Source organism: Fonsecaea pedrosoi (assembly GCF_000835455.1).
Source record: "Fonsecaea pedrosoi CBS 271.37 unplaced genomic scaffold supercont1.2, whole genome shotgun sequence".
Taxonomy (NCBI): domain Eukaryota; kingdom Fungi; phylum Ascomycota; class Eurotiomycetes; order Chaetothyriales; family Herpotrichiellaceae; genus Fonsecaea; species Fonsecaea pedrosoi.
Window position 1 is genome coordinate 987,760 of NW_013550614.1, and position 27,730 is coordinate 1,015,489.

General features: G+C 52.2%; 14 protein-coding genes across 14 annotated transcripts; 6 read left to right on the forward strand and 8 right to left on the reverse strand.

Moving 5' to 3' along the window:
• Positions 1–227: 227 nt before the first annotated feature.
• On the forward strand, positions 228–624 carry Z517_02318 (uncharacterized protein; the record flags this gene model as incomplete). Its single annotated transcript, XM_013431429.1, has 3 exons — positions 228–332; positions 412–431; positions 486–624. 3 exons carry the CDS (start codon positions 228–230, stop codon positions 622–624), a joined length of 264 nt encoding a protein of 87 aa, XP_013286883.1.
• A 243-nt stretch (positions 625–867) lies between these two features.
• Z517_02319 (S-methyl-5-thioribose-1-phosphate isomerase) lies at positions 868–2,120 on the reverse strand (the record flags this gene model as incomplete). Its single annotated transcript, XM_013431430.1, has 2 exons — positions 868–1,492; positions 1,555–2,120. 2 exons carry the CDS (start codon positions 2,118–2,120, stop codon positions 868–870), a joined length of 1,191 nt encoding a protein of 396 aa, XP_013286884.1.
• Positions 2,121–2,425: 305 nt separating this feature from the next.
• Z517_02320 (uncharacterized protein) lies at positions 2,426–3,474 on the forward strand (the record flags this gene model as incomplete). Its single annotated transcript, XM_013431431.1, has 4 exons — positions 2,426–2,779; positions 2,833–2,843; positions 2,902–2,987; positions 3,044–3,474. 4 exons carry the CDS (start codon positions 2,426–2,428, stop codon positions 3,472–3,474), a joined length of 882 nt encoding a protein of 293 aa, XP_013286885.1.
• Positions 3,475–3,984: 510 nt separating this feature from the next.
• On the reverse strand, positions 3,985–4,272 carry Z517_02321 (U6 snRNA-associated Sm-like protein LSm6; the record flags this gene model as incomplete). Its single annotated transcript, XM_013431432.1, has 1 exon — positions 3,985–4,272. One exon carries the CDS (start codon positions 4,270–4,272, stop codon positions 3,985–3,987), a length of 288 nt encoding a protein of 95 aa, XP_013286886.1.
• Positions 4,273–5,319: 1,047 nt separating this feature from the next.
• Z517_02322 (uncharacterized protein) lies at positions 5,320–6,745 on the forward strand (the record flags this gene model as incomplete). The annotated part of the gene is made up of 3 exons (XM_013431433.1): positions 5,320–5,542; positions 5,612–6,258; positions 6,308–6,745. The coding sequence occupies 3 exons, from the start codon at positions 5,320–5,322 to the stop codon at positions 6,743–6,745; spliced, it is 1,308 nt and encodes a 435-aa protein (XP_013286887.1).
• A 2,307-nt stretch (positions 6,746–9,052) lies between these two features.
• Positions 9,053–9,862, reverse strand: Z517_02323 (uncharacterized protein; the record flags this gene model as incomplete). Its single annotated transcript, XM_013431434.1, has 1 exon — positions 9,053–9,862. One exon carries the CDS (start codon positions 9,860–9,862, stop codon positions 9,053–9,055), a length of 810 nt encoding a protein of 269 aa, XP_013286888.1.
• A 1,146-nt stretch (positions 9,863–11,008) lies between these two features.
• On the forward strand, positions 11,009–11,764 carry Z517_02324 (uncharacterized protein; the record flags this gene model as incomplete). The annotated part of the gene is made up of 1 exon (XM_013431435.1): positions 11,009–11,764. One exon carries the CDS (start codon positions 11,009–11,011, stop codon positions 11,762–11,764), a length of 756 nt encoding a protein of 251 aa, XP_013286889.1.
• Positions 11,765–11,929: 165 nt separating this feature from the next.
• Z517_02325 (uncharacterized protein) lies at positions 11,930–13,240 on the reverse strand (the record flags this gene model as incomplete). The annotated part of the gene is made up of 1 exon (XM_013431436.1): positions 11,930–13,240. The coding sequence occupies one exon, from the start codon at positions 13,238–13,240 to the stop codon at positions 11,930–11,932; it is 1,311 nt and encodes a 436-aa protein (XP_013286890.1).
• Positions 13,241–14,252: 1,012 nt separating this feature from the next.
• Positions 14,253–15,881, forward strand: Z517_02326 (uncharacterized protein; the record flags this gene model as incomplete). The annotated part of the gene is made up of 1 exon (XM_013431437.1): positions 14,253–15,881. The coding sequence occupies one exon, from the start codon at positions 14,253–14,255 to the stop codon at positions 15,879–15,881; it is 1,629 nt and encodes a 542-aa protein (XP_013286891.1).
• A 1,013-nt stretch (positions 15,882–16,894) lies between these two features.
• Z517_02327 (60S ribosomal protein L36) lies at positions 16,895–17,657 on the reverse strand (the record flags this gene model as incomplete). Its single annotated transcript, XM_013431438.1, has 3 exons — positions 16,895–16,978; positions 17,188–17,370; positions 17,601–17,657. The coding sequence occupies 3 exons, from the start codon at positions 17,655–17,657 to the stop codon at positions 16,895–16,897; spliced, it is 324 nt and encodes a 107-aa protein (XP_013286892.1).
• A 327-nt stretch (positions 17,658–17,984) lies between these two features.
• Positions 17,985–19,376, reverse strand: Z517_02328 (uncharacterized protein; the record flags this gene model as incomplete). The annotated part of the gene is made up of 1 exon (XM_013431439.1): positions 17,985–19,376. One exon carries the CDS (start codon positions 19,374–19,376, stop codon positions 17,985–17,987), a length of 1,392 nt encoding a protein of 463 aa, XP_013286893.1.
• A 292-nt stretch (positions 19,377–19,668) lies between these two features.
• Positions 19,669–21,423, reverse strand: Z517_02329 (uncharacterized protein; the record flags this gene model as incomplete). Its single annotated transcript, XM_013431440.1, has 1 exon — positions 19,669–21,423. One exon carries the CDS (start codon positions 21,421–21,423, stop codon positions 19,669–19,671), a length of 1,755 nt encoding a protein of 584 aa, XP_013286894.1.
• A 374-nt stretch (positions 21,424–21,797) lies between these two features.
• Z517_02330 (uncharacterized protein) lies at positions 21,798–24,315 on the reverse strand (the record flags this gene model as incomplete). Its single annotated transcript, XM_013431441.1, has 4 exons — positions 21,798–23,469; positions 23,516–23,742; positions 23,791–24,156; positions 24,280–24,315. 4 exons carry the CDS (start codon positions 24,313–24,315, stop codon positions 21,798–21,800), a joined length of 2,301 nt encoding a protein of 766 aa, XP_013286895.1.
• A 1,382-nt stretch (positions 24,316–25,697) lies between these two features.
• Positions 25,698–27,293, forward strand: Z517_02331 (T-complex protein 1 subunit beta; the record flags this gene model as incomplete). The annotated part of the gene is made up of 1 exon (XM_013431442.1): positions 25,698–27,293. The coding sequence occupies one exon, from the start codon at positions 25,698–25,700 to the stop codon at positions 27,291–27,293; it is 1,596 nt and encodes a 531-aa protein (XP_013286896.1).
• Between the last annotated feature and the right edge of the window lie 437 nt (positions 27,294–27,730).

A 27,730-nucleotide genomic window follows, 5' to 3' on the forward strand; every position in this document is an offset into this window, starting at 1 on the left:
TCCGCTGGACTTGAACAATGCACACCGGCTTCCATGGCCATCGATAGTCTTCCATAGTCCCTCTCAACCTACAACCATCCCGCCCGCGAACTCAGCCGAACCACCCCAGACCCTGACATTCAAAGGCTCTGTCAGGCTCACTACATTTTGGGCTCCCATCGATATCCGGAACCTTTTTGAATGATCCCTTGACAAAGCTGACCCATCACGATTCCGGCTTTTCCCAAATGGCACAACGGAAGTCTACCTCCCAGAATGTGGACGATCAGGCCCAATCAGACAATGACCTTGACATGAACAACCCTCGGCTGTTAATGTCTGAATTAACAAAGGTATGAGAATCGGCAGTCGAGCCTGATGCGATTCCGCCCGACTCCGCTGACTATTTGACAACCTCTTGCTGGAGAAAAGGCATTCGAAGAAGTCGCACAGTATGCCCCATGTGAAACGGCCGTATGGATTACCCTTTTCTGACAGTGGCACAGGGCGGAGTCAACGGCTTCAGCTCTTGAGGCCAAGCTTGATGGCATCCACAAACAGCTTGACCAGCTCTTAGCCAGCTTTGAACAGCCTTCTGAGTCAAGTTTGCAGGAGCCCTCATCAAAACCCTCTGATGCCAAGTAGGTCAGCGTTTCCCCAGCCTGGTCCTTCTTGTCAGACACGTGGCCACCACCTTTCACATGGTCCGAGACCGAGACCTGAGAGCCAATCGGTTCCCGATCGTCATGGTCGCGTCAACGCCCTTCAACGCCAATACAGGTCGCTTCCATTGCTCCACTTGGTATTTCCGCTCGTTCTCTTGACCCAACATGGTGGTCACCAGTCAAGGGTTTACGAGTCGTGTGATTCCCAAACGGTCTAAGCGACTCAGGGTTGAGGGAAAATGATCCCGAAATTGAACTTCCCATCTACCTTCTCGATGACTCCGACTTCAGTGATGACTCCATCGATGAGTTCTGCTGGGGTCACATCAAAGGCTGGATTCCATACATCAATCCCAACTGCAGCGGTGCTCACCATCTCTGAACCTTCGTCCAGAAGTAACTTTCCGTCTACCGTAACTCTGGGACCCTTAATCCTTGTTACCTCTTCCGGTGCTCTTTCCTCGATTACAATGTCCTTCCCCGATACCGTGTCTCGGTCGATGGTTGTCCTAGGAGCGGCAACTAGGAATTTTACCCCGTGATGACGGGCAAGTACAGCCAGAGAATGTGTTCCGATTTTGTTGGCTGTGTCGCCATTCGCTGCGACTCTGTCGGCTCCAACAACAATGGCTGCCAGACGGTCTCCTTCTCTAGCCATCAGTGCACAAGCCATCGAGTCCGTTATGAGCGTGGCCGGGATCTCGTCGTGGACGAGTTCATATGCCGTCAACCGTGAACCTTGGTTGTAGGGGCGAGTCTCTGAGCAGTATGCTCGGGTGAGCATTTCGACGGCTCTCAGTGATCTGATGACACCTAGCGCCGTGCCATATCCTGCAGTTGCCAGAGATCTGTTCAAACATCAGTTCCCTTCCTGAAATGTTTCTCGCCTGGCTAGTGTTTCTGCACTCACCCAGTGTTGCAATGTGTCAGAATCGCAAGCTCTTGATTCTTGTCTGCTTTTCGTTTCCTTCCGGCAGCGGTGTTTTCCTCGATCCAACGAGCTCCATGCTCCCCAATAGCCTTGTTGTCGGAGACATCGTCCACCAGCATCCGTTCTGCAGCGGCAATGTAGGCTCGGGCAACAGACCCCGCAGACGCTCCCGGCTGCAATGTGGCCTTCTTGGCCACGATCTTGAGCTTGCCGACTGCATCTCCGAGATTGACCGCCGTCGGTCTACTCGTCTTTAGATAGTCCAACCGCTGGCCTATGCTGTCCTTGACCTCTTCCGGAGCTGCTGCAGCCAGCGTCCCGTTCCTGATCTCACGTCCCACCTCGACGGCCAGGGCTAGAGCCGCCACGATGGCGATGGCCGGGGCCCCTCGAACTTTCATCTGTTTGATCGCGGCATGGGCTTCTTCGCAGTCTCGTATCGGAACATAGGCGGTTCGGTGTGGTAGGAGCAGCTGATCGAGGATCCGTAACGAGGGGGAGGCATCGGCCGAAGCGGGTTCATACTGGATAGCCTGTAGCACCATGACTGGGAGAGATCTAGGAAACGATTCGAGGTTTTGGGAACCAGGACTGGAATGCACAAGGAAGATGTTTGGCGTTGGTCTCACTATTGTCTGCGTGAAATTGGTTTCAATCTGGTCCGCCACCAACTTTTTTTTCCATCTGCACGCCATTGTTGCGGGGTTGAGGTGATTTTCTGTTACCCCTCATCGCGCCTTTCTCCCACGTGCTACGGTCACTGGTACCTGGTCGTGCTACTTTGTTGTATGCATGCGACTTTCAAATCTGCTCTGGTTGTCCTTCGCCATCTTCCCTCGACACTCGAGTTATGAAACACTCGGAGATAGCGGAGCCAGCCCAGAGTGGCTTCGCGCCTGCTGCAGCCTATGATGCTCATCGTCCGACCTATCCAGATGAAGCGGTCCAACGCCTCCTCGAAGCCTGTGAAGTCGCGGGCGTCGAGGGCGCAAAGATTGCGGACCTGGCGGCCGGTACTGGGAAATTCACCGAGATTTTGGCGAGAAGACCAGAAGAATATGATATCGTCGCTATAGAGCCTCACGACGGCATGCGGGCGCAACTGGAGCAGAAACACCTTGCCCATGTACGGGTTCTTAAAGGCACCGCCGACAACATGCCAGGCATCGCTGATGAGTCTCTTGCGTGTCTCATAGCATCGCAGGTGAGTTCAGACGGTGCCTGACCGGAACGGGTTTATTCTGATCCAGCCCGTAGTCGTTTCATTGGTACGTCCCAAGCATTTCCACAGAAATCTTTCTGGTGATCTGATGGCTTTCGTTCAAGGTTTGCCAACAGTGAGGCGTTGAAAGAGATTGCTCGCACACTCCGACCAGCAGGTGTATTTGGCATGATTTGGAATATCGATGACTGTATGGGTGGTCACCCGCGATTGAAACAGCCGGAAAGCTCACTGGCCATGACGCAGACAATTCACCAAAATCGTGGACGATTCATCCGGGGTGGGAGCAAGCCATGCGCGACGTGATTTGGACGTTCGAGGACGGGTCGCCACGCTTTCGACACGAGAAATGGCGACAAGTGTTCGAGGACCAGACGGCGAGTAACCCCTTGAGTGCAACATTCGCCAACCCACTGTTTGGGCTGCCGTTGGGAGAAGGGAGTGTTGAGTTCACATCGTGGCTGTCGAAGGAAGATATCTGGGCCAGGTTGAGGACGTTGAGTCAACTCGCGATATTAGAGGGTGAAGAACTGGACAAGGTGAGAAAAGCATTCGACGACAGTCTGAGGTCAGAGGGAACCGTGATTGATCGAGATGGTTTGATCGCTGTCCATGGGAGAACCGTGTTCTTCTGGACGAAAAAAATCCCTGCTGAGCCGCTCAAGAGCAGTGGCTAGATTTGTCGTTACCAAACATAGTATTTTCGCACATCGCCTTCGGACGTTCCTGTAAACGTTGCCAATGGCTCCTCTTTAGAGCTACACCTCGTGTGAGGGCTCGCAAACTCGAGTCGACTTGTTGCCCTCCTCCCCCCTTCGTGATCACTCCTGCTCGAGGTTCAAGTGGCGGATAAGCTCGACAAGGCAGTGTATGAATCCAGAATGCGTATCAAGGGACGACTGTTCCAGGTCTTATGATCGTCCGTGGCGCTCCTTTTGAGCATTTATCGGCCACGCATGGTATGCACATGATTGTCCCCTCCTCTTGCCATCTGGCGGTTCCACTCGACCAGTGTATTGATCAGTCAGTTGGCCAGCCATGGACTGCTCTCAGTCGCTGGAAATATAAAGCACTATATCAACACACCACTGTGTCAGCAAAGGTCTCTACTTATTGACAAAACTCCCATGTTCACTTGCAGCTACTCTCGCCGAAAGCACCATCGCCTTCCTTTGTTTCCCCCCCTGCTATTTTGCGCCACTAGTTTGCAGGAGCAGCATGTCGAAGAACGTACCATTATTCCCTCTGACGAATGCATCACCGTATTTACGTCGCAGTTTCCCGTCTACATATTCACTGCACTTCTCCAGTGCGATGTTCATGTACCCGTCCACGCTCTGCAGCTCGCCTTTGTAGACCACACCAGAATTGAGCTTCACAGTCACGGGCACGCCGATGATCGAGGATAGGAAGGAGGCTGGATCTTTGGGGTCCGAACTCGAGGGCGCAGCTCCGGGCGAGTTGTGGTTTTCCATTTTCGAGAGGGGATGGACGGGATACAGGAACGGAGGGTGAAGGGAGAGAAAAGAGACGGAGGTGAAGACAGAGCAGACGAGACTTCGAGAAATATCAAAGAGGGATTGTCAGAAAGATGTTCGGGTGTGTGATTTGGATCAGATGAAATGAGTCTGTAGTTTTGTGGGGGATCGGTTTGAGCTGCGTGATAGAGTAGAGCCTTATAGGGAGCGTGGGAGCTAGACAATAGAGTGTGGAGAGACTACGGAATCATTCCTTGGCGCAACGAGGCTGTCATCGTTCTTAACTACAACTTGTACATAACAATCTTTCGACCCTCTATCCACCGAAATAACATTGCCCTCCCCAATACATGGATGCTGGAAGCCACCGAAGCTGTTGACCGGGTGTGTTGCTGTCACTTAACGACTGCTCGATCCCTTCAGTTGGAAGAGCAGCAGATGTAAGTCCAATGGTGAGCCTTGTGTACCCATGATTGGCACTCGGGCCGTCATCTATGGACTGTCTCCGACTACCTAGAGGTTCCCCAGGGTGCAGTATAATGCCCTTGGCACGTTAGAAGTGCCTGGATAACAACAGCTGGGCATATCTTTCCCCTCTTCCTCCCAAAATGAACATGAAGATGTCGCACTTGCAATTCTGAGTGACCTATACTCTAGACATACCTCAGCTAGCATGGTTGGTGGCGAAATAATCAACGAGGTCAGATGTGACAGGCTGAAGTTGGCCCCTCATCCTAAGCTATCCCGAACTCATCCTCTAGCACCCGAGACGATCCAAGATATGCAGTGGAACTGAGACGGTGCGCAATGGCACCCGTTCGAAGAAATATCTGGCCAACACGTCGAAGTGCGGCTGCAGCTCTTCCTATGCCACCTTTGGACATCAATGTTGTACAAGTGCTGCACCAATCTTCGCGCGCACTACTGACAGGTCGAGGACAGGTTCTGTGTCCGCGCTTCAATTGAGTCGATGATAAGACTCGAACAATGCTCCACTGGAATTCGTCTTTCACTCCCGATTGTTGATAGTGTGGATTGCACGCCATGTCGAGCTCACCAGCATCACAGGGTTCTACTGCCCTAACACTAATTCCTCTCATGTTTGCTGGTTGCGTGGTCAGCTATCTCGTTGGAATCTATCGCAGTTACCAGACGCTTAGCCACTTCAAAGGACCCCCTCTAGCTGTGTTCACCAGCTTGTGGCTTGCTTCACCGGCCATCAATGCTCGCATGCCAACCCCCCAGAAAGAGACGCTCAAGAAATATGGTAAGCTGGCCAAGCGCCAACTACGAGGTCGAGGCAGACAGTTATGATACAGGGTCGCGGCACGGATAGGCCCCAGTCTGTTGGTCACGGATGACCCCGAGCTACTGGGGCACATGAGTGCTCTTAGGTCTAAATGGACACGGAGCTCGTGGTACGAGGGCATGAAGCTAGTCCCCAGAGCTAACAACATCTTCTCGGAGCGCGATGAACGACGACATGCCGAGATGAGGTCGAAGACGATAGGGGCAGTAAATCCACCCGAGCTATATGCGTTTCCTATAACTTTGGTGTTGATGGTCTTGATTGTGCTGACCGGTGACAAGTATTCTAGGAAAGAGGTTGACACGTTGGAATCCGACTTTGACGAGAAGCTGCAGAGGCTGCAAGCCCTGATTAGACGAGAGTATAACGGGAAGCCTCTTGACGTGTCACTGGTGGCATCTTTGTTCACCTTGGATGTGCTGAGCCAAATCGCATTTGGGGATGCTTTTGGCTTCGTCGCCGCCAAGAGAGACCTCTCCAATTTCAATGAGAGTGCAAACCAATTCTTCAAGGTGATAGAGTTGATCCTCAATCACGATACTCTGCGCACATGCATCCAAAGCCGGTCGGTGCAGAAAATATTGGCTCCGAAAGGCACAGATGAGTTCGGCCTGGGCCGGATCATCGGTATCGCTCAAAAAGCAGTCGCTGAACGCTACCGGCCGGATCCCAAGGTCAAAAGGGACATGCTTGGGCACTTTGTCGCAAAAGGGACTCAGTTAGACACAGGCCGAGGCTGAGTCACACCTGCAGATCATCGCTGGCTCCGATTCGACGTCTTCTGCTCTACGCATAACAATGATGTTGTTGATCGGCAGTCCAGTGGCGTACCAAAAGGTCGTTACCGAGATCGACAGGGGGTTGCGAGCGGCAAAATCTCCTACCCAATCGTCAGGTACAGTGAGGCCGCCGAGCTGGAGGATCTATCTGCCTGTATCTGGGAAGGTATCAGAATCTTCCCCCCCTTTGTTTGGCCTTCTGAGCAAACTCGCTCCCCCTGAGGGTGATACAGTCAACGAAGTCTTCTTCCCGCTGGGGACCGAAGTGGCTTTCTGTTGCGAGGGGATTGGGCAGGGAACAGACATCTTTGGAGCAGACGCAGATCTGTATCGCCTGATAGATGACTACATCCTGATCCGGAAGTCAAGGCCGGGTACTTGAGAACAGCGGATCTGATGTTTGGGAGCGGTAGATTTGCATGCCTGGGCAAGAGTATTGCCATGATGGAACTATACAAGGCGTTCGTCGAGCTGAGCTGACACTGTCGTGTACTTGTATGTATTTGCCTTGTGATCCTGACAATTAATCTAGCTGCTTCGGCACTTCGACCGGGCCCTCGTGGATCCAATCAAGGGTGCTAGATCGATCGCCCATGGCATCTAGGTCCAGTGGAATATGATGCTGGTAGCATCGCCCCGGCAGCTTTAGCTGCAGGAGCCGGGGGCTGTGCAGAGTACTCGGATTTTGCATAGAGGGCCTCGTCGCTTAACAGGTCAACAGACACGAAGGGCGCGCTACAGAAATAGCCAGACCTGACGATGTCTGTCTGCTCACCCAAGCTATGCTAGTGCTAAATGTCGACCAGTACCCGCGGGTTTCACAACGACTTCACTTGTCACGGGACGTATCCTGAACTCACGAATAGAACTCTCTAAACACGGGCACGAAACATAATGATTGCAGATGGTGTTTGTTATTTCAACGGTCCTTTTTTCTGGCGTTGGTGGTGGACCGATGTATTTAGGGACGTCTCTGGTGGGTTGTGGCTTGAGGAAGCTGTCGAGGCCGAGGATTGGCGGCCTCGACAACCCGCTGGTCTATCTGACGCCTATGGGTACCTACTTCTACTCGTCTACCGTACGTGCCTCATCCCCTCTTTACTGCCGCTGACAGGGAGAGCCACCCGTTCCCGTGGCTCTGCCTCGATGAGATCAATATCCCATCACCACATTAACCAAAGCGCCTCCGCTAACCACATCTCCCCAGCCTGTTATCACAAGGAGATAGTCTCCCGACTATCCAGCTCAGCCGAGAAATAGTAAATCCATATAATACCCGCGCAGGATCCTCACGAGTATGTAATAGAATAATATGGACTCCGTTTAGCTGGTGCCAAAGTAAAGTTCTTGGCGGGTTTTTTTATGTGGGTAAGTTATCTTACAGAGTTGCCAGTAATTACAATAATCCTGATGAATGACCTAGCGAAGCGTAGCTGAGCTAGTATTACCGGCAAAACTGACAAAAAAGGCGCAATTTAATTGGACCGCCTTATCGGAGCTTATCGATTGGCTATTTAGAACACAAAACACCTGACTCGCGGAACATAGTTATTCCGCTCCTAATCTCAATTTCCATTTCCGCCACTGCCATCTCAGTTTTACCACTGTAATTCTATGGCAAGATAGGTCAGAGGCTATTACACAAGAACTAAACGAAAACCGCTTAATTAAGAAGCTTCGCTAGCGTCTTGGGGGGTTTATGCCGCACGGTCTATTTTTACATATGTACGAGGTAGTTGTGTGGAGGCCGCCACGACTTAACCTAGTTTGGGTACAAAACCAATTGGTGTGTTTACGCTATTATCATAAACATCCGACATAGGTATAGTAAGCCTCGGTGGACCCCTTTCCAAGAGGGAAGGTATGTACACAATCTCACGCACCAATGTATGTACTTAGCTTACCCGAGGTGGGGGAGGGAGGGGGGGGGGCGATGCCTAACACAACGTACGATGTACCTAGGAATCTTCGATACCTTGGTCACCTATACAAAATGTCACTAGGGCGCCACATGCTCACCTATAGCCACCATGTGTGAGATTTTGAAGCGACGTACCGAGCAGCAGCAGTAGTTGTAGTAGTACTTCTCATAGGAAAAGTGGGACGCCTCCCTCTTGATTTTTGATTTCGTCTGTTTTTTTGATGGGGTTGAGATTTTCACTTTTGCAATACCTTTGTAAACTGTCGTTTCATAGACTGCCGTTCTAGTTCTGTCTGTCTGTCCCCTGACCCCAGTGGACTGGGAGCAGCACACAACTCGGTAGTAGATGTGTCATTTCCACACGTGCCCAGCTTCGAATCAATTGACCAATCAACCAGCCGACGAGTCGACGTTGTCAGGACTCGATATTATGCCTCTCGCTGCAAGACACAGCTTCCTGCTAGTTTTTGGGTAGACTGTCGGGTACGGCAGCGTGAAGAGAAGACACAAGGACAGATCAATGGTAGCAAGAGCATTTCCTGATTTCTGATTAAAATTTAGAAAAACCCAAGTGACTGAATCCATTCCGTTCCTTTCTCGCTTTATTTGGTCATATATAGAAAAGAAAAAAACAAAAGAAAAAAACAGTGAGAGGCTCCAGGTACAAAGAGACAAAAGGACGATAGGCTAGAGACGGAAAACCAAACCAAAAACCAGTCGCTCGCGAGTTCGCCATGTCATTTGGAGTTGGTCGCGGACTTGATCCCCCTAAATGGCAATGCCGTAATGAACGTTGGGGTCATCATCCTCGCGGTGATAGTAATCTGGGTCGTAGTCGTAGTGGGTCGGGTTCTGATCGTCCTCGTCTTCAGGCCAGTGACCCTCGCCTTCCTCGTCCTCATCTTCGTCCCAACCCTCGCCGTAGACGAAATCTTCGTGGGCTGCCAGAGCAGCTTGAGTCCTCTCAAGTGAATCCATGTTCTCTGGATGTGTCGGGCGAGCTATGCGACGCATCTTCTGGCGAGGTGGTGCCAGACCGAGCACGTCGTCGTCGCCGACCTCCCAGTCTGGTATCTCTTCGGGATGCTGTTCTCCCTGACCTTGCATACCTGGCTGCTGTCCTCCCTGACCTTGCACACCTGGATGCTGTCCTCCCTGACCTTGCACACCTGGATGCTGTCCTCCCTGACCTTGCATACCTGGATGCTGAGTGACACCTGCTGCGAACCCTGCCGTACGAGATGGACGTGGATTGACACCCAATGACAGCGGTGTCACACCTGCTGGTTTCGCTCTAATACCTGCTGGATTCAGGGAGGAAGACTGAGGAAGGGCAACAGGTGGATGTTGAGGTCCCTGAGCAGGCTGGTGAGGGAGTTGCTGCATGGGTTGACGGGCAGGACCTCCTGTGGTTGGAGGGGCAGATGCGCCTTTTTGCGGTGCAAAGCGGTTTGGTCCAGGCCTAGGGGCATGAAGTGATGTTACCTTATGAACTGGACCTGCGCGAAATGGATCGGGATCAGTCTGCGCTCCGTAAAGCGTATCTGGAGGCGGATTGTTCCTTCCGACGAAAGGCATGGCAGACCAGCTGAGACCCTAGATTCAGAGGCTAGAGCAAAAGAAAGAACCTCGAGTCGAGATCCAACGGGTTCAGAGAAAGATGATCTAAATGTCGGACTGTTTAAAAGGGGCCTTTTGTGTGTGTGTGTGTGTGTGTGTGTGTGTGTGTGTGTGTGTGTGTGTGTGTGTGTGTGTGTGTGTGTGTGTGCAGAGAGAAATCCTATTGATCGTATGAAATGTTACTGACGCCCATCTTTATAAGGAGCATGATCCCTAGATACCAATCATCTGTTGCTGCGCCTCTGCGGAATAGACCCCACGAATTCTACACGATCCACCAGGGTCACGTCCAAACACGCTACGCTGTCTTCTAGGGCCTCACATAACCTTGTGGACCATCAACCGCTCACCAAAGGCTTGTGATGAAAAAAGAACTGACCACCCCGCCACCGGTATGTCTGTGGGGCAATGAAGTGACAAGATCTGCCATCTACTAGCCATGCACATCAAGTAACGAATCCCTCATGAACTTTAAGCTCGCCGCCTTGGCTGGCTTATATCTGATCTGACTCAGAGGAGGCAGAGGCGACTCGCTGTCCTCTGTATATCGGATCTCCACTTTACAACCTCTAGTATCAGATAGTATGTACATTAAAGGTTGGTGAGGATGATTAACATGTATTTCTTAATATATGACTCGTATCACCCAGAGGACTCCCTCGTCTGCACTTATTTCCTAGTCAGTAGTACCTTCCTTTCTGGTGACGGTTAATTATAAGAAAGGCCGTAAAGGGGTCGTCTTGGCGCCAAGCGTGCGTATTTCCCAATCACTCCCTGGCTGCCTGGCAATCATGATCATCGGACAACTGTTCTATCTTCATGTAAGACGACATTTACTCTCCGAACAAGTAACTCCCCAACGCTGTCTTTTGCAGAGTATTTCTTTTCTCGGCCATCGGGATCGATATAGATTCACTGATCCCGCTTCCTGGAGCTTGATCTATGCTTACAATCCTTTTCCTCACGCGATATTTTTGTCACTTCCACTTCGCTGGAACCCCGAGAGGAACTAATCTTGTCCTGACCGTCAGATCTCGGGCGATTGGAGTCTTTGGAATACGAAAGTCTTGGAACCCCACCAGTTCTCAACCTTGGCTTTCTACAATGTCACCAAAGCCACTACCGACAGACCTGCCCACTTACACCTTTCGGTCCGCACGAGACTTTGAGACTTTCCTCGAGCGTGAGCACACCACTGCCCCTGGATGCTATGTTAAGCTCGCGAAGAAGTCGGCCTGCGAGCCGTCGGTTTCGTCAGCTGAGGCGGTCGAGATAGCTTTATGTTTTGGGTGGATCGACGGCCGTGCAAACGGCTTCGATGAGAACTGGTGGTTGGTGCGATATACTCCGCGCCGGTCGAAAAGTATTTGGTCCCGAAAGAACGTGAATACGGTGACCAGACTGGTCCAGGAAGGTAAGATGCGCCCAGCGGGCATTGCTGCCGTTGATGCTGCCAAAGCGGATGGTCGCTGGGCTCGCGCCTACGACGGCCCAGCAACGATAACTGTGTCGGACGATCTTGCTGCCGCCCTCGCTGCCGTGCCTGCGGCGTCTTCTTTCTTCGAATCTCTGAGCAAGTCAGAGCGGTACGCTGTGCTCTGGCGCATACAGACAGCGTCCCCTCAAAATCGAGCGAAGCGGACCGAAGCGATCGTCCAGATGCTAGCCGGTGGGAATGTACCCGGCCGAACAGTAAAACCCCAAACGCTCCCTGAGGACAGACAAGCCGTGAAGAAGGCGGTGGCGAAAAATTCAACAGTGAAGCAAAACCTGGCTACGGAAGACATACCCACTGGCCAGCCTCTGCCAACGGCAGAATCCAGACAGCCTCGACGTTCTGGGCTGCGGCCACGAAGCTGAAGCACCTACTTTATGGACAAGGCAGGCTGCTAATGAGATTGTCGAGTTTACACTGATGGATTGAACCTTCACTGAACGCTCATCTCCAACAGTGGGTTCTACCGGATCTTTGCCTCAAACCACCAATATTTCGCCTCGACGCAGAACATCTACCTTCGACGAGTCCTATACCCGAACTTGCGTCCATTCTGGAAATTCAAGATCCTCTCGCTTTATCGACATCATGTTCCGATCGTCGACGTATTCCCGCAGTGGCAGGTCCTCGAATTGGCTTCGGTTTCCGATGTTCATGCCTCTTTTCTGGATCAAGCGTGCGTACTCCATGGTTCTTCGCACGAACTCCGCGTGGTCGCCGGTTTTGAGATACTCGACGAGCATGAGGACGTCGAACGCAGCTTGGCTTGTACTAGCGACGGTGTGCGGCCTGAACCCAGCGAGGGCATCCCCGATAAGCACAACCTTGCCACCATAGAAGTCATTGGTCGGAGTGATCACGTCTGTGATACACTGCACAAATGGCTTCTTCGTCTTCTCGACCATCTCGGACATCTGTGGTGGAAGACGGTCTCTGCCGCGCTTTTTGACCATCTCCCAAGCCTCGGGCCGCATCATTCCAGGTGGGATGGTCAGGCGCCTCCGCTTGCCATCCTTGTCAGTCATCACCTTTTCAAGCTCTTGCTCGCCTTCGGAAAAGTTTGTGTACCAGACAAAATTCAGCAGTCTTTTTCCCGGCTCCATCGCCCCATCGATCCCAGGGATGGTGTACGTCAGATTTTGAATGCCTGGAGCATGGAAGAAAGTAAACCTCTCCACGAATACTTTTCTGGCTTCCTCAGTTGCCTCGTTCTCCGGTACCGTGCCCCTTATCACGCAATAACCTGCATATTTTCGCTCGACTTCAGGACACAGTATCTTCCGGATGGTCGAACTCGGCCCGTCAGCGCCGACAAGCATATTCCCGACGATCGACACCTTCTCGCCATCAGTTGTATCATAGAAAACCCTTATCTGATCACCTTCCTCTTGAAAACTTGTCACCGTACAGCCATACCGATAATCGATCCTGCCGTCGCCAGGCTGGGGTCCGGGGACTTTGCAGTATCCACTCTGCTGGTGGTCATAGTTGGCGCGGAGCATGTAATAGCACAAGTCCCAACTTGTCATGGTCTGTTTCATGACTTCCTCATGGACAACTTTGCCTGATTGATCGAGATACATTCGTTTGTGAGACGTGACGGCGACCGGTCGCTTGCAACGGTCGTAGCGTTCGAAGAAGGAGAGGGTATCGCCTCCTGCGACAATACCGGCACCTTGGTTCTCGAGCAGGTTCGTTGGGTTGCGTTCCAGAATTGTCGTGTCATAGCCATGCTGCTTGAGCGCTACGCCGGTGAAGAGGCCACCGAGTGAACCGCCTACAATGATGATGTGTTTGGGTCTGCGTGCTGTGGGGGGACCATTGAGCTGTGATCCTGCCATTTTGTTTGTTATCAACCAGCGGAGGGTTTTCAATATGGTGGGAGAGACGGATGGCAGAATGTATGCGAACGCACATGGTTCGAATCATCAAACCCAGAAGAACATTACGTCTCGCATGCACTCGCTCCACGGACGCTTGCCGGCCGATGGAGAAAAGCCACATCATCCTCTGTAGGGAGATTGGGCAACTGGGGGAGGAGAAGCAAGTCGACCGTGGGGAAGTGCTCACCATGATTAGGTTTCGATCAACAGTAATTAGTTGGATCTCCTCAGGGCTCGGTGGAATGGGAATGGGCATTTCAATAATGATCTACAACCCCGCATGGATCCTGCATCATTTCCTCCCAATGAGTTGGTAGTTAGTGGCACCAAGGCCCCGTCGTGCCCAGTCACCCAGTCCAAGTAGTCCAGCCCCCAGCCTTATGAGGCTGTGAAGGGCAAATGCAACCAATACCCCCGAGCCAGAAGGGAGGAGGGAGAAGAGACAGTACCGAGTACAAGTGTCGAGTACGAATCAAGAACGGGGGTGGTATAAGACAAGAACACACCCCAGAATTGGGTGACTCTACTCGGTATATGGGGAGTACTATCACGAGCACATACAGAGGTAGGCATCTTGGTAGGCTATCTCTAGAGGGTGAGTTTAAGGGGGCAGGGAGGGCGGTTTACCTTAACTAATGTACCTCGTACCGAGTAATAATAATTAATAGGTAAAATCCGCCCTTTGTTAGACATCTAGGCATTGTCCCCCAAAAGCGGCGACACTGCCGACCAAATCTGGCGGGGACATCTTTCCCTTGCACCGTAAACATCACGCGCGTGCACGCCTACAATAACGCGTGGGAGACACAAAGAGCTTTGTCCCCCGCGCCTCGAAATTCCTACGCCCGTCGACTCGAGGAACCCAAAGTTCCCACCGTTCGCACGCTCGTGCAAGCCAACCTCCCCTGGAGAATGCACAAAGCGAATCTGCCAGACCAGCCAGGAACTTGCCCCCGATCCCCGCGAAAGTATGACTAGCAGTGGCGGTGGTGGCGGCGGCGTGAAACGGTCCCTGTTCAGCAAGTACGCTGTAAGGGCTGCGGTACCTGCGGTCACGAATTCGGCCTTGACAGCGGGCGGCGGCGCCGGATCAATCTTCAGTCGCAATGTCAATTACGAGGACATTGTCCGCGCAGAGAGGGCGCAGCGGGAGAGGAAGGCCGCAAAGGCCAAGGCACGCAGCGGCGGGGCAGGGGAAAAGAGGAAAAAGAGCGAGGGTCCCTCCGCGAAGAAGCGCAGAATATCCGCAGATGACTGCGACGTTGGGAGCGGTTCGGCGAGTGAAGTTGAGAAGAGGAAGAAGAAGGATGACAAGGTTCAAAGAAGACCTGTGACGCGCAGCACACCGACGAAGCGGAAGGACTTGTGGGAGGGGCTGGAAGCGTCGCCGAAGACACGGCCATCTCCACGGTCCAAGAAGGCCGTGAAGAGTACCACTATTTATCTCGATGACGGAGATGGAGAGGAGACCGAAGACGACGATCTGATCAAACTCACCCCCGCAAAGCCCAAGAACGCGGGACCTGATCTGTTGACCGAAAAGGACTCGGACGAGGAGGATGAATACCTACGCCTACTGAAGCAGAAGGCACGCGAAAAGGCTCGACTTCAGCGTCAGGGCGGCCAAACGATGCAGAGATCTAGCACTCCGGCTGATCGACAGCCCTCAATTGCCCGCGAAGATATTGATCCGAATTCACCTGCCGGTGTGCGTTCGCAGGGGACCAGCCGGCCAGCTTCGTCTAACTCCGTCCAAGACTTCGAGGCGTCAGCCGCACGCACATACAACCCCCCCGAACCAGAAAATGACCCAGAAGTCAAGATCATGATCCAGTCCCAGATCCCCGGTACCAACTCCCTCATCGTCAAGCGCAAGGCATCGCAATCCCTGAAACAGGTCAAGGAATTTTGGTGCCGGAAATTCGACCTCGAAGACTCGGTCGCCAGGCAAGTCTTCTTCACGTGGAAAGGGACGAGACTGTTCGACTCGACGACGATGCGCGGCATCATTCGGGGATTGAAGAAGGATTACCACCGCCAGCAGCGACCACGAAGCTTAAGCCTGGGCATTGAGGATGTGGAGGAGAACGGTGACGGGGATGCTGGATACGACTCCAGCAGCGCCAAGGACCCCAGTGGAGGGCATATCATGCTTGAAGCCATGACGCCCGAGCTCTACGACCAGAGGCTACGCGACAAAGACCGTCTTCGACAACGACAACGATCGCTACTCACTTCCTCAGCCGATGGAAGCGAAGATGAGGACGAGGGCGGAGGCGACGCAGACCAGGAGGGAAGAGAGCACGACACAGAAGCTGCAAGAGCTCCCTTGGGAACGGCGGCGGCAGCAGCAGTAGCAGAAAGAGACAAAGGTGCAATCGTCATCCGACTGGTAAGCAAGGACCTGGAACCCATGCAGCTACGGGTGCGGCCGAACACCACGATCGGCAAGATCATGCGCGGGTTCGCGGCGACGAGGAAAGTCGACGAAGCAAAGACGCCGTGGTTGATTTTCGACGGCGAGAGACTCGACAAAGAGAGCACGGTCGAAGAAGTCGGCTTTGAGGACGAGGACGAAGTCGAGGTTAGTATTCGGTGATTGGGGGAATCTTTCATCACAGTGGCTGCTGGCCTATCTACACATGTAGATGTTGTAATTGAGGAGGAGACATGATTGATGTGAGATATGAGCGTAATGTGGGAATGGGAAGGGGGAATTGATCACTGCAGTGGCCTCCCTAGGCGTAGGTCTCTGGCCTCTAGACTCTCCCAGACGGATCCATCAAGAGTAGGTGAGCGAAAACACTGTAGGGCATGCCACTCACTAAGCCAGGCAGAGTGCTGGCACTCACGACGACGACGAGGAGTCTACGCATTTTCATTATTGCATTGAATTGCATCACACTGCTTCAATTTTCATTAGATCACTGGAATTGGAATCGTGCGTTCGTGGCAGAAACAGGGTCGCATGCACGCAGAACTCTTCTTCATACGGGTAGGCAGGTTACGCAGGGCAGGTAGTAAAGGGCAGGGAAGGGCAGAGCGAGCGAAACAAAACTTGTCTTCTGAACCGCCACGCAAGAAGTGGGAAGAAAAATGGTTCCAGGGAAAGCCGGCGGAAGAGGTTTTTGGTTCTTTTCTTTTGCATGGTATTTTTCGTTTCTGCTTCAAAGATCAAGCCAAGGTTGAGGAAGTAAGGTTGTCGTCTCAATCTGTAACCTGCTGAGGTTACAGGTTTCGCACCCCTGGGAGACCTTGATCGCTGGCTTGGATTTGCCGGCCGGTAGAATGGCTAGTCAGCTAGCTGATCAACCAGACAGACAACCAACCAACCAGCCAGCCAGCCAGCCTCGAAGGAACAGATTTCCTCGTGTTCAACAGCGCCGTAGAATGCTTTTTTTGCCCATCTCTCGGAAATTGTTTGGTCTCTGGTTGATCGGCAAACATCCCGCCCACCCAATGGTCTTCTCCTTCCCCAGCCTCGAGAGGTCTTGTGCCTCGACAGTCGACTCCGTTCATCCCTCTCCCCATCACTTTACAACTCTCTCATCTCCGTCGTCAAAGAGCATTTGTGCTCAATAGTAGAACCAGGATACAAAATGTTGGCGATGTTTAATGGGCCCCAGTTCTTCTGGCCTCGGCGATGACACGCTGCAGCTCGTCGACCTTTCTCTTCGCACGGCCGAAAGTACCGAGCTATACAATGACACAAAACGTTAGCTTTCTAGGGATCTTGCGATTTTGTTGCCTGTTTGCATTCCACACAAGTTCCAGGTCCAACAGTAACAGTGCGAACAACGAAAATCGCAGTGCAAGGCTGGGATTGCAGGACGTGTATCTCCACAGAAAGACTTCTTGTGTGTATACAGCGAGCAGCAGGGATGGTATTGTAGGTCGAAACGTACCCGCTTCTTGGCCAACTTTCTCGCACGCTTGTCCTTGCTGTTCCTCAACAATTCAATGACACGTCGCTCGTACGGTGCCAGGCCGGCGACTTCCTTGACGATTTCGCGGACGAAGGCGGTGCGCTTGCTGAGGGCGCCCTTGCGCCGGGAGATCCGAGGCTTGTTGGTGATGGGTGTGACTTTCTGTGAGAGGGAAAAAATGACATATTAGTATCCTTGCTTGTTTGCGGATGCTGGCATTGATCTGGGTTGAAAGGGGAAATGTCGAGTTTGGCCTCCTTCTCGTCACCATCCTCCTCCTCGCCATCTGTTAAAAACATCCGTGGTGTACCATATTTTTTTGTCGATTGGAGGAGGCCAACCTGAAAGAGGAGGGGGTTGGGTCTACACGGCCAGGGAAAGAGAACACTCACATGGCCCTTGTTCAAGCCGACAATGATGCCGGACTTCTCAGTGCGTTCTTTCGCCATCTTGAACGGTCTGATGAGTTGGCGAAAGCGAGACTGAGGAATAAGCTGGAGACAGTGAGGGTTCGTTGGTGTGCAAATTGATTTCTGGGCGCAGTTTGGCTACAACTTTTCGCATTCAAGGTTGACGGAAAGTTTGCCGAATGTGTGGGCTCCTAATTAGGAATGGCGCCATTTAGTCTTGGCATTACCTTGGGCTCCGCTGCGAGTGAGGCATCACTGTGTCTCCAACTACCTCATATTTGGATCTGATACTCACTCCAACGCCAATTTCTATCGTTGTAAACTGGAAGACTCAACCTCGAGTCCAGATGACCTCTGCAAGGGGAGTTACAGTCTCAACGCGTGCGTCACTAATCTCTTGTATCCCTCCAACGCCTCCTCCATATCCCCCACTGTAAGCCCCTCGTCCCTGCCGTGGGCGACAAGAATACTCCCCGGCCCGTAGAGATACTTCTTGACCCCTTCCTCGACATCCAGATTCGGCACATCCGTCCCGTAGTTCACCGTGATCGTTTCGAAACCATCCACGTCTGCATCCAACGGTATGGGCCCGTATCCTTGAGAGAACTGCAGTTCCAACAAGCCCTCGGGGTCGGCCTTCCGCACCGCGTCCGTGACTATTCTGCGGACGTCCGGGACAGTTCCCCCTGCGAGCCTGAAGGTCACGTCGGCCATGGCAAACTCGGGGACGACGTTGCCCGCCACACCTCCCTGCATGAATCCAACATTCACCGTGGACTTGCCGTACTTGTCGCTCCTGGGCAGTCCGCCCTCCTCCTCGGGTGTATCTCCCAATCTATCCAGAGCCACGAGTGCGGGTAGGATCATACTATTGGCACTCCTCCCAAGCCATGGATAACCGCTGTGCGCGGCTTTACCACGTGCGCGTAGAGAGAGCATCTCAATCCCCTTGTGGCCGGTCGCTAGCTTGCCCTCCGTGGGTTCACCGAAGAGGATTGCTTTGTAGTCGTTGCGGGTGTCTTTGTAGAGCTTCGACGAGGAAAAGTGGCGCATGCCGTCGCCCCTGTTTTCCTCGCCTACCACAAACAGCAGCGCAAGGTCAGAGGGGGACACGGTCGTGGAAATGGCGGTGTCTGCGAGCAGGTCCAACGCGGCTTGGATTTGAACAGCCACGCAAGCTTTGTCGTCGACCGTCCCGCGACCGGAGATGAGTATATCCTTGCGCGAGAACGATGTCGTAAAGCCAGAGTCGTCACCCTTTTTGGGGATAGACAGCGAGTACGGGATATGCGGCGGGACCGTGTCAATATGCGATGTCAAGAGTACCTTTGGCAGGCTTCGTTCCGCCCCCGCAGACGCAGCGGAGCGTCCATACTGCGCAACATCCGGGTAGGCATAGATGTTGAACCTCTCCTTTGTGCTGCTGCTGCTGCTCGTCGAACCCAGCGCCGATGGCGGCGGCACACTCTGCGTAAGCACCGTAAAGTTGTGCGCTTCCAGAATCGAGACAAGGAGCTTCCCCACCGCCGCCTCGTTATCCGAAATCGATTCGACTTCACAAATGGCACGATGCAGCGACAACAAGGGCGAAGCAGCTATCACATCCGAGAGCTCGCCATGGTCGAGAGTGTGACCGCCTAGAGCTAAAGACGGCTGTTGTATCGCGTGTTGTTGATCCTGCACGGGGGCGACCAAGGCGTGGGAGTGGAGTGCATAGACTGGGAGCAAAGCCAATGCAAAGCGTTGGACTAGCTTCATGACTTTCAGCCAACGTCGACACCTTCACTTATAAGCACATGAGATGCAATGACGAGATTTGCTTGATGGTGTCGAAATGAAGAGAGGTCGATAAGAGCTGCGAATAGACTAGATCGCCGTTTGATCCTCTTCTGCCGCTCCACCGCAGGTCACGAAATCGCGGATCTCACCGCTGGCCAGAAGTAATTAGCTACGACAAGCTACATGCACCTAAAGTCGGACATGTCGTTTCCTTTTGGAATAAAATAAAACTGGGAGCTGATAAAATCTCTCAAATCAAGACTGTCGTGGTTCAACTCTGAGTTGCTTTCACTCCATTCGTTGCCTTGGCCTTCTTTTTTTCTCTCCGTCGTTCCCATACCATCAGGTAACCCTCTCTCGTGAAAAGCGTTTCAGATTCTGCTCGTTCGAGCCAGAGATCTTGTATTTCCAGCCATTCCGGGAGATCAGTTCGCTGAGCATATGCAACAGCCTTGTCCCTCAGTTGAACCTTCCATGCCACTTTCTGACCCTCGGCCCCAGCAGCTTTGTTCGCGGCGTCGGCGGCATTAGTATCTTCACCACCAGCACTAGAAATCGATGTCGTATCCAAAATAATGTTTGCAACCATGTCGTAAAGGATTGGCTCCCCGGGTGGGTGGACCGCCGGATTAGGTTCGACGTAAGGTGACATGTCCAGCCCTCGAGGAGAAGGAAATGTCACAATGGTCGGGTTCCTCTCGGAAACAAATTTATTCCGACTGAATCGCTTGATATGGAATAGAAGGTAGGGCGGAAGCGGGTGTAGAAGTCGATGTCGCAGTCGATGAGCCGCTCTCTCCATGGCATTCAGCCCGTTGTATTTCTGTAACAGGGTGGTCAGAGGGACTTGAGGGATGATATTCTTGGATTCGACCGCATCTCGAAAGAGCGGCACTGGAGGGAGATCTAGCGTCAAGATGAGGAACGGATGCATGTCCGTCTTGATGTTAGACGACTCTTCAAATCTGAGTCGATCGCCCGTCGTATCGGATTTCGCTGTGATTTCTTGTGACTCAACGCGCAATTTCCCTTGAAAACACTTGTAGATGGGTGATGAAAGCGCCTTGCGTGAACCTCCTAACGTACTGTGCAGGTTGTTGAGGAGCCACGCGAGCAAATCCACAGGATCAGATTGGTGTGTCAGAGTAAATCTTTTCGACGATCGCAGGGCAATCTCCTGCAATAGTTCGTGCGGCGAGACGTGAGATCGAAACGCCCTTGGGTTCCAAAGCTTGCGGACCAGCGTGCTGAAGCGCACTGGTAACTGCGACGCCGTGTGTGGAAACTCTTGCAGGAGGAAGAAATCCCTCAAGGGCGAGATATGTGCCAACGCCTGCACAACAACATTGAGATAGTCGTTGGCTTTGATGTTGTTCATTCCCATAAAACCTGGCCTGTACCTCTTGTGGGCAAGGTCTGTTGACTCCTTCGGATCCTTGTCTAGCATTTTGACCTCCTCTTCCGTGTATTTTGGATCCACCACGTACTTGATATCGTCCAAACTCTTGTTGTGCACCTCATAGCCCTCGGGTAGGACGTAGACCTTCTTCGTTTCCATGTTGATGAAGACATGATGATCGACTTCGAGCGCGTGCAGATAGGCGTGAGACTTTGGGCCTCGCCCTTGGAAGTATTTGCCGCACACCAGGCAGGCGTAGACATTGATGTTGGAGAGGGTAACGGAGCAGAGTTTCTCAAAGTCGAAATCGAGCAAGGATCGATTGATGGTGTCAAGATAGAGATCGTCGTAGCCTTCTGCGGGAGCATTTTGTCGCAGGGGCGCAACCGGTAACCGATCGTCTTCCACATCTGATTCGACTTCTTCTTCCTCCCCTTGGTCCCCTGTCATCTTCTCAAAGACATCGGCGCCATTTGTAGGTTGGGCGTCTCGGCTTTGAGAAGTATCTAGATCACCATGCGCACGGGGCTCTTCCTCTAGTACATCTTCAACACGCGCTTTCTTGCTTGCCGGGGATGCACTGACGAGAACGGCCTCCAAGGGCTCTTCTGATTTTCGTTTTGACATCGAAATTGAGCGCTCTTTTTCTGGTAGAATGTGGTTGCTACAATCAGTCAAGCGTTCAGAAAATTGCAACTGCGCAATAATTCGACGCGGAGAAGCCTTCCGGCAAGTGATTGGTTGGATTTCAGCCTCGCGGCTCTGCGTTCCTCCTCAGGACAGGATCAAAGCACTAGGCGATAAACTTGATTCTACATATTAGGCCAACCTACGACCTGACAGCAGTCGACAGGGAGGCGAGCATATTCTCTAGAGCCGGGTTTCTTCCTCCTTAGAAGGAAGTCAAATCGACTTCTCGCATGACCAAGTGGCCGGGTATCTTTTGAGTACATTTTACGAAACACTTTTCAACTGCCCATCGGCTCGATTCCAATTAGACCTCATATGTTTCCCCAGCCGAATCTCTCACCCAGTCTCATTGTTATCCGAGCGCCAATTCCCCATATCACAAAATTTACCAGGCCTTGCATGCCGATCGTGAGGGCCCAATTACCCCAGAATTGCCATCTTTGCATCATGGAAAGGTCTCGCACCCTCATTCCCGAAGTGGGAGGCCATACATCTCCAAGCAATGAGGAAGTCGTGGCCCTTTGTTGATCTGCAGATTGGTGAGAGAGGAACCCTCGAGCTAGTGACCTTAAGAACAGGATGTCAAGCGGGAGCAGGACAATAGACTCAATGATCGAGGTCGTGTAATGTGCGAAAGCTTCAGCCGGGTGATTGGACAGGATAGTCACGCGATAAAGACTCTCGTCGGTATTACCCGGATCTCTCGATTGCGATTGACGACGTTGCAGCATCTCGTCTCCCATCGTTGGTGCGTCTTGTTCTATGACGGTCGGACGGCGCACAGGCCGTGGTGTTGTGTGGGGTAAACTCGCCGCACGAGATATGCCCGGGACAGGGGAAATAGGAGACGGAGTCCGCTGTAGAGGAGAGCCGGAGGATGGAATCGGAGGAATTGGAGATCCCGCATCCGGCGTAGCTGGAACCGGGCTGGCTGTTTGTCGCTCTCCGGAATTCGTAGTGTCCGGTAGACCAGGCTCAAGAAGGGTCTCCAATGGAACGGCAGGCTGTAGACCCTCCGTATCCACCGCTGGACTGTCTGAAGACGGGAGAGGATAGGGAGAATCGCCGGTCTCTTGGTGCGGATCGCTCCAGTCAAGGAGATCTTCATCGTTTGCATTTTCTACAATCTGATCATCGCCGAATTGTCCCTCTCCTAGCTCAATCTCACGTTCAGCATTGTCTTGAGCCTCGTGCGCAGTGCCGAGGCCTGTCTCCAATTCCGTGAGGAGTGGTCCATCTTGGGGGTCTGGTGTCGAGGTAGATGCTGGACTCGACGCTCGGAAGCTCACATCGTCGGCCAACTCGAATATGTCAATCATCGAGTGATCCGGATCCAAGTTGAAGTCGTGAAAGGCAGAACGTATAGCCATGACTCGAAGGGTTCTTGGGGCTCGTCTGAGATCAAGTTCACGATTCTGTCGATATAATGCTCGGTAGTGCATGGCACTCCGTCCTAGTAACTCCCTTTCAATATTTGGGCTCAATTCGACTGCCAAGGGAACTCTTTGTGTCTGAATGATCCGGACCCAAAACCATAAAGAGGCTGGAATTATTGCCTGAATAGTGTCTCTCATGGACCGTGGGCTCGATCCACCCGATTCACCGAAAATAGCCTCTTCCAGTTCAATAGAAGCAGTCTCAAGGTTCAGATTTCTGGCACTTTGTAGCGATATGCGATCTGGCCGGTCGGGCTTCGCTACCATTTGGCGGACCAGAACATAGACCTTTTTGAAGAGATAGTTGCCAAGCAGGTCTCTGATGAAAGCTAAGACAAAAGGGCTGGAAATTATCTTCACCAGTGATGGGATCAAGGCTCTCCAGGACCAGTCTGACACGCCGGGCGACATGCTAACAGGGGACTGACCACTGAAGGGTACCAAGGCAGTCCAGGAGGGCGCAGGGTGAAGCGGGATGAGGTTGAGCGATTGTAAGATGGAATAGGCGTAGAACGGGTACTCGAAGGCAAACCATAGGACTTGTAAGCTACCTAAAGTCAGTGAAAAGTCGTCAAAGCCGCAGGATTGCTCACCTTGACCGGCGAATTATCCTGCTGATATTTGATAATCCTAGAGCTGAAGCTGAGCGTGCTGGCCTCGAAACTCTATCATCCTCTAGTATCGCAATTCTGAGCAATTGGCTGATCCTCGCAATTGTGCCAGGGACGAAGCCAGCAAACAGGAAAGTGCTCGGCCCCATGATACTCCATTCCGAGAAGAGCATCTGTGGAACAGGCAATCCTAAGTAGGACTTGAAAGTCTGGGCACGTCAGCTGCGGCGAAGTGGGTAGTTGGTTGGTTTACTTACCAGAAGACGCCGGCGAAAGTTGACTATCCAGTGGGTAGCAACATTTTGAACAACAGTCTCGACGATCTCGCAGTAAGCGCCAGTAGCATGCTCGTCTAGGAGAAGTCGATATCGCTGCGCATCATTCATCGATTGCCACCGAGATCGCTGCATTTGTGCTTTGCGAACAACGACACCGACTGTGGACAGGGCTTCATTTTGGGCTCGAAGCAGTCGTCTCCTCAACGTCTCGGAAGCAGGATTTCTTGGATGACCTCGATCATCGAATTGTTGAATATAGTTGTGGTCTGTTCGACGCTGCACGTTCGGTCCAAGGATGAACTCCCCATTCTCATCTTCCAGCGGAGGTCCGAAAGGAGATCGTCCCTAATATCAACTGTCAGTTGTTTAGATGCAACTTGATTGTATCCATGGCAAAAGTGGTTAAAGTGTTATGAGAAGGGGGTATTTCGGCTTCCCGGAAGCTCTTCACACCGCATGATCTCTTACCAAGGCTAGACGAGCAATATGTGACTGTCGACCCATTTGCGTGGCTGGTTGAATACGCTCTTTTGCAACTGAAGGGGCAAACGGATTAAATGCATCAGTGGCTCTAGTCGAAGGGAGTGCGTTCAAACATTATGTATGAAGACAATAGAAGTCGGAATCCGTCAAGCAGGAGCTACTCATGTTAAATGTAGCTACTTTGAGAACCACTATCCATGTCCCTGATATGGTTCTAGCGAGGAAAGATGGCGAGAGGCTGAACAGGGCAAACAGGGGTCCTAAATGCCAAGACAATTCAAACCAGCGTGAAGTTAAGCCCGCATTGAGGAGAAAATTGACGCCGTTTTGTACCCAATCCCCTTTTTTTCCCTTGTACCGATGAGTTGATATGATGCCATCAGGCTCCATAGAAAGTGTTCAGACGGCAGCTTGATGAAAACTCATCTCTATCAAATCCCTCTTGGTCCATAGGGACCGCTTCATACGCATCGTACGCTGTTCCCCCTGGTGGTAATGATGACCGCCAACAAGGGATGAAAAAGACAGCCCCAGTTGCGTAGGCGTTGAGACCAGCCTCCGTCATGCCCATCTAGTTCTGGCAGTGAATCGGAGCTGAGGCCCTGTAGAATCATCGGTAGGTAGTGATTGCCATTTTCCCTCCTGGATTCGGTCGTCCGAGCCTGAGTGTTGAGGTCGAAGCGTTACTTCTTGACATGCCTCGACAAGTCTGAGTCGCAGCACCAGAACTAATAATGCCGTGGTCTTGAACCGCTCGTATTGGAAGAATTAGTATGCGGGCAGAGAGAGCGGTACGACCTGTCATCAGTGACTGGACCGTGGCTAGAGTGAAATGGTTGTTGATATCTCTGAGCGTGGACGTAACACTCTGCTATCCGTACGTCTTCCTCGTTTGGAGAACATGACATGCAATTGCCCATTTTCGGATGGTGCTGAGGTCTTCAGTGTTCGTATGGAAAGCAGGACAGACATCTAGTTTTGCTGGCTATGTAGTAGCAGGAGAAATTGGTCATTGTTGAACAAGGATTAAACGTGGCAGAGGTTAGTATGGAGGTTGTCATCCAAGGAGGCCTAACGTTCGTCTCTTGCACTTCTGTGTATTTGCGGCGATTGATACTGTCGTGAAGTCTGACAAGTGGTGGGACTAGGATACCTGTATCACTGCCCAGCGATGCTGTCCAAGATATGCAGATTCATGATGGTGACAAGTAAGCACGCAAGCATGGCAAGGTAAGATACCGTCTAGCCTTGCCAAGCCGCAGCCTTGTCCTTGCCTGACCTGATTCTCCCCGCAGTCTTCAAAATTTCGACTCGCTGTATCTGCGCAGGACTGCGTTTTACCTGTCACATCAATCCCTTCCGGAGCACCAGCAAAGAAGAGGAGGACACCGAGAGAAGCCATCATGGCAGCATACAATAATCCAACACAAATCTTTGCTGACGATGTGCAGGAAGAAAAGGGTGAAAATGCGCGTCTCTCCGCCTTCGTCGGTGCCATCGCAGTTGGGGACCTCGTGAAATCCACGCTCGGCCCGAAGGGTATGGACAAGATTCTTCAGTCTGCTTCGACCGGGGAGATTATGGTAACGAATGACGGCGCCACCATCCTCAAATCCATTGCCCTCGACAACGCCGCCGCAAAGGTCCTCGTCAACATCTCTAAAGTCCAAGACGATGAAGTAGGAGATGGCACTACATCGGTTACAGTCCTGGCGGCAGAATTGCTTCGAGAGGCAGAACAACTAGTAAACCGTCATATTCACCCCCAAACCATTATTGAAGGCTACCGTCTAGCATCACAAGCAGCTTTGCAAGCACTCGAAAAATCCGCTGTCGACAATTCCAAGCAACCCGAGCTTTTCCGAAAAGACCTCCTGGCAATCGCTCGTACAACGCTGTCCTCAAAGGTCCTTTCTCAGGATCGTGATCAATTTGCTAATTTGGCGGTCGACGCCGTCCTCCGGCTCAGAGGGTCTGTCGATCTGAATCACATCCAAATCATCAAGAAATCAGGAGGGAAACTGTCCGATTCTTACCTCGACGAAGGGTTCATTCTCGACAAACGTATTGGTGTCAACCAACCCAAGAGATTGGAAAATGCCAAAATACTCGTGGCGAATACTGCAATGGACACGGATAAAGTGAAAATTTGGGCTGCGCGCATGAAAGTCGGTTCGACAAAAGAACTGGCTGAGTTGGAAAAAGCCGAGCGCGAGAGAATGCGTGCGAAGGTCGAACGGATCAAAGCACATGGAATCAACTGCTTCATCAACAGACAATTGATCTATAACTGGCCGGAGCAACTGTTCACGGAAGCCGGAATCATGTCCATCGAACATGCCGATTTCGACGGCGTGGAACGTCTCGCTTTGGTCACTGGTGGGGAGATTGCGAGCACTTTTGACCATCCGGAGTCTGTCAAGCTCGGGCACTGCGACTTGATTGAAGAGATTATTATCGGTGAAGATACATTGATCAAATTCTCCGGTGTGGCAGCAGGCCAAGCTTGCACTATCGTGCTCAGGGGCGCGACAGAACAACTTCTGGACGAAGCGGAGCGAAGTCTACACGATGCTCTTGCCGTTCTGTCACAAACTATCAAAGAACCCCGCGTCGTTCTCGGGGGCGGCTCTTCCGAAATGGTGATGGCAAAAGCGGTGGATTCCCTTGCGCAGAAGGTCCCTGGGAAAAAGCGACTGGCTGTCGATTCATTCTCGACCGCCCTACGTCAACTCCCGACCATCCTTGCGGACAATGCCGGCCTCGATTCTTCCGCTCTCGTGTCAGAGTTGAGAAGCGAGGTGTATAGAGGTATGACGAGTTCGGGCTTGGATCTATTGACCCCGGGTGGTGGCATCGCCGATATGCGAGAGTTGGGTGTGATCGAGAGTTACAAGCTGAAGAAAGCGGTGGTAGGGAGCGCGAGCGAGGCGGCAGAGCTATTGCTGCGGGTAGACGATATCATTAGGGCAGCGCCTCGGAGGAGGGAGCGGATGTAAGAGTGAATGAGTACTGCAAAAGACAGATGGCGAATGGAAGATCGCAGAAGACACATCGCAAGGAAATGAGATGGATGCGATTCCACGCGCTGTAACGGCGTGTGTATCAACCTCGTGTGACCAAACCGAGAACGAAGAACTAAATGGCACGTCACTGCCATACAAAAGCTGAATGACGTTTACCACGAACGCGGCACATCCAATGATTGACGAAACTCATTGCCATGATCGAAATTACTTGCCTGGACATGTCTTGAGGGCGAGCCAGTCTCATCCATCCGTTCACCTATCGACCTACACACATACCTACCTGCCTGTCCACTCAACTATCCAGTCCTTCTCTTCAACCTACCCACCGAATCCAAGAACCACGAACGGATGAGATCGGTAGAGCATTGGCTGGCTGGCGAACTCCCGGGACATATCAGACCAACGCA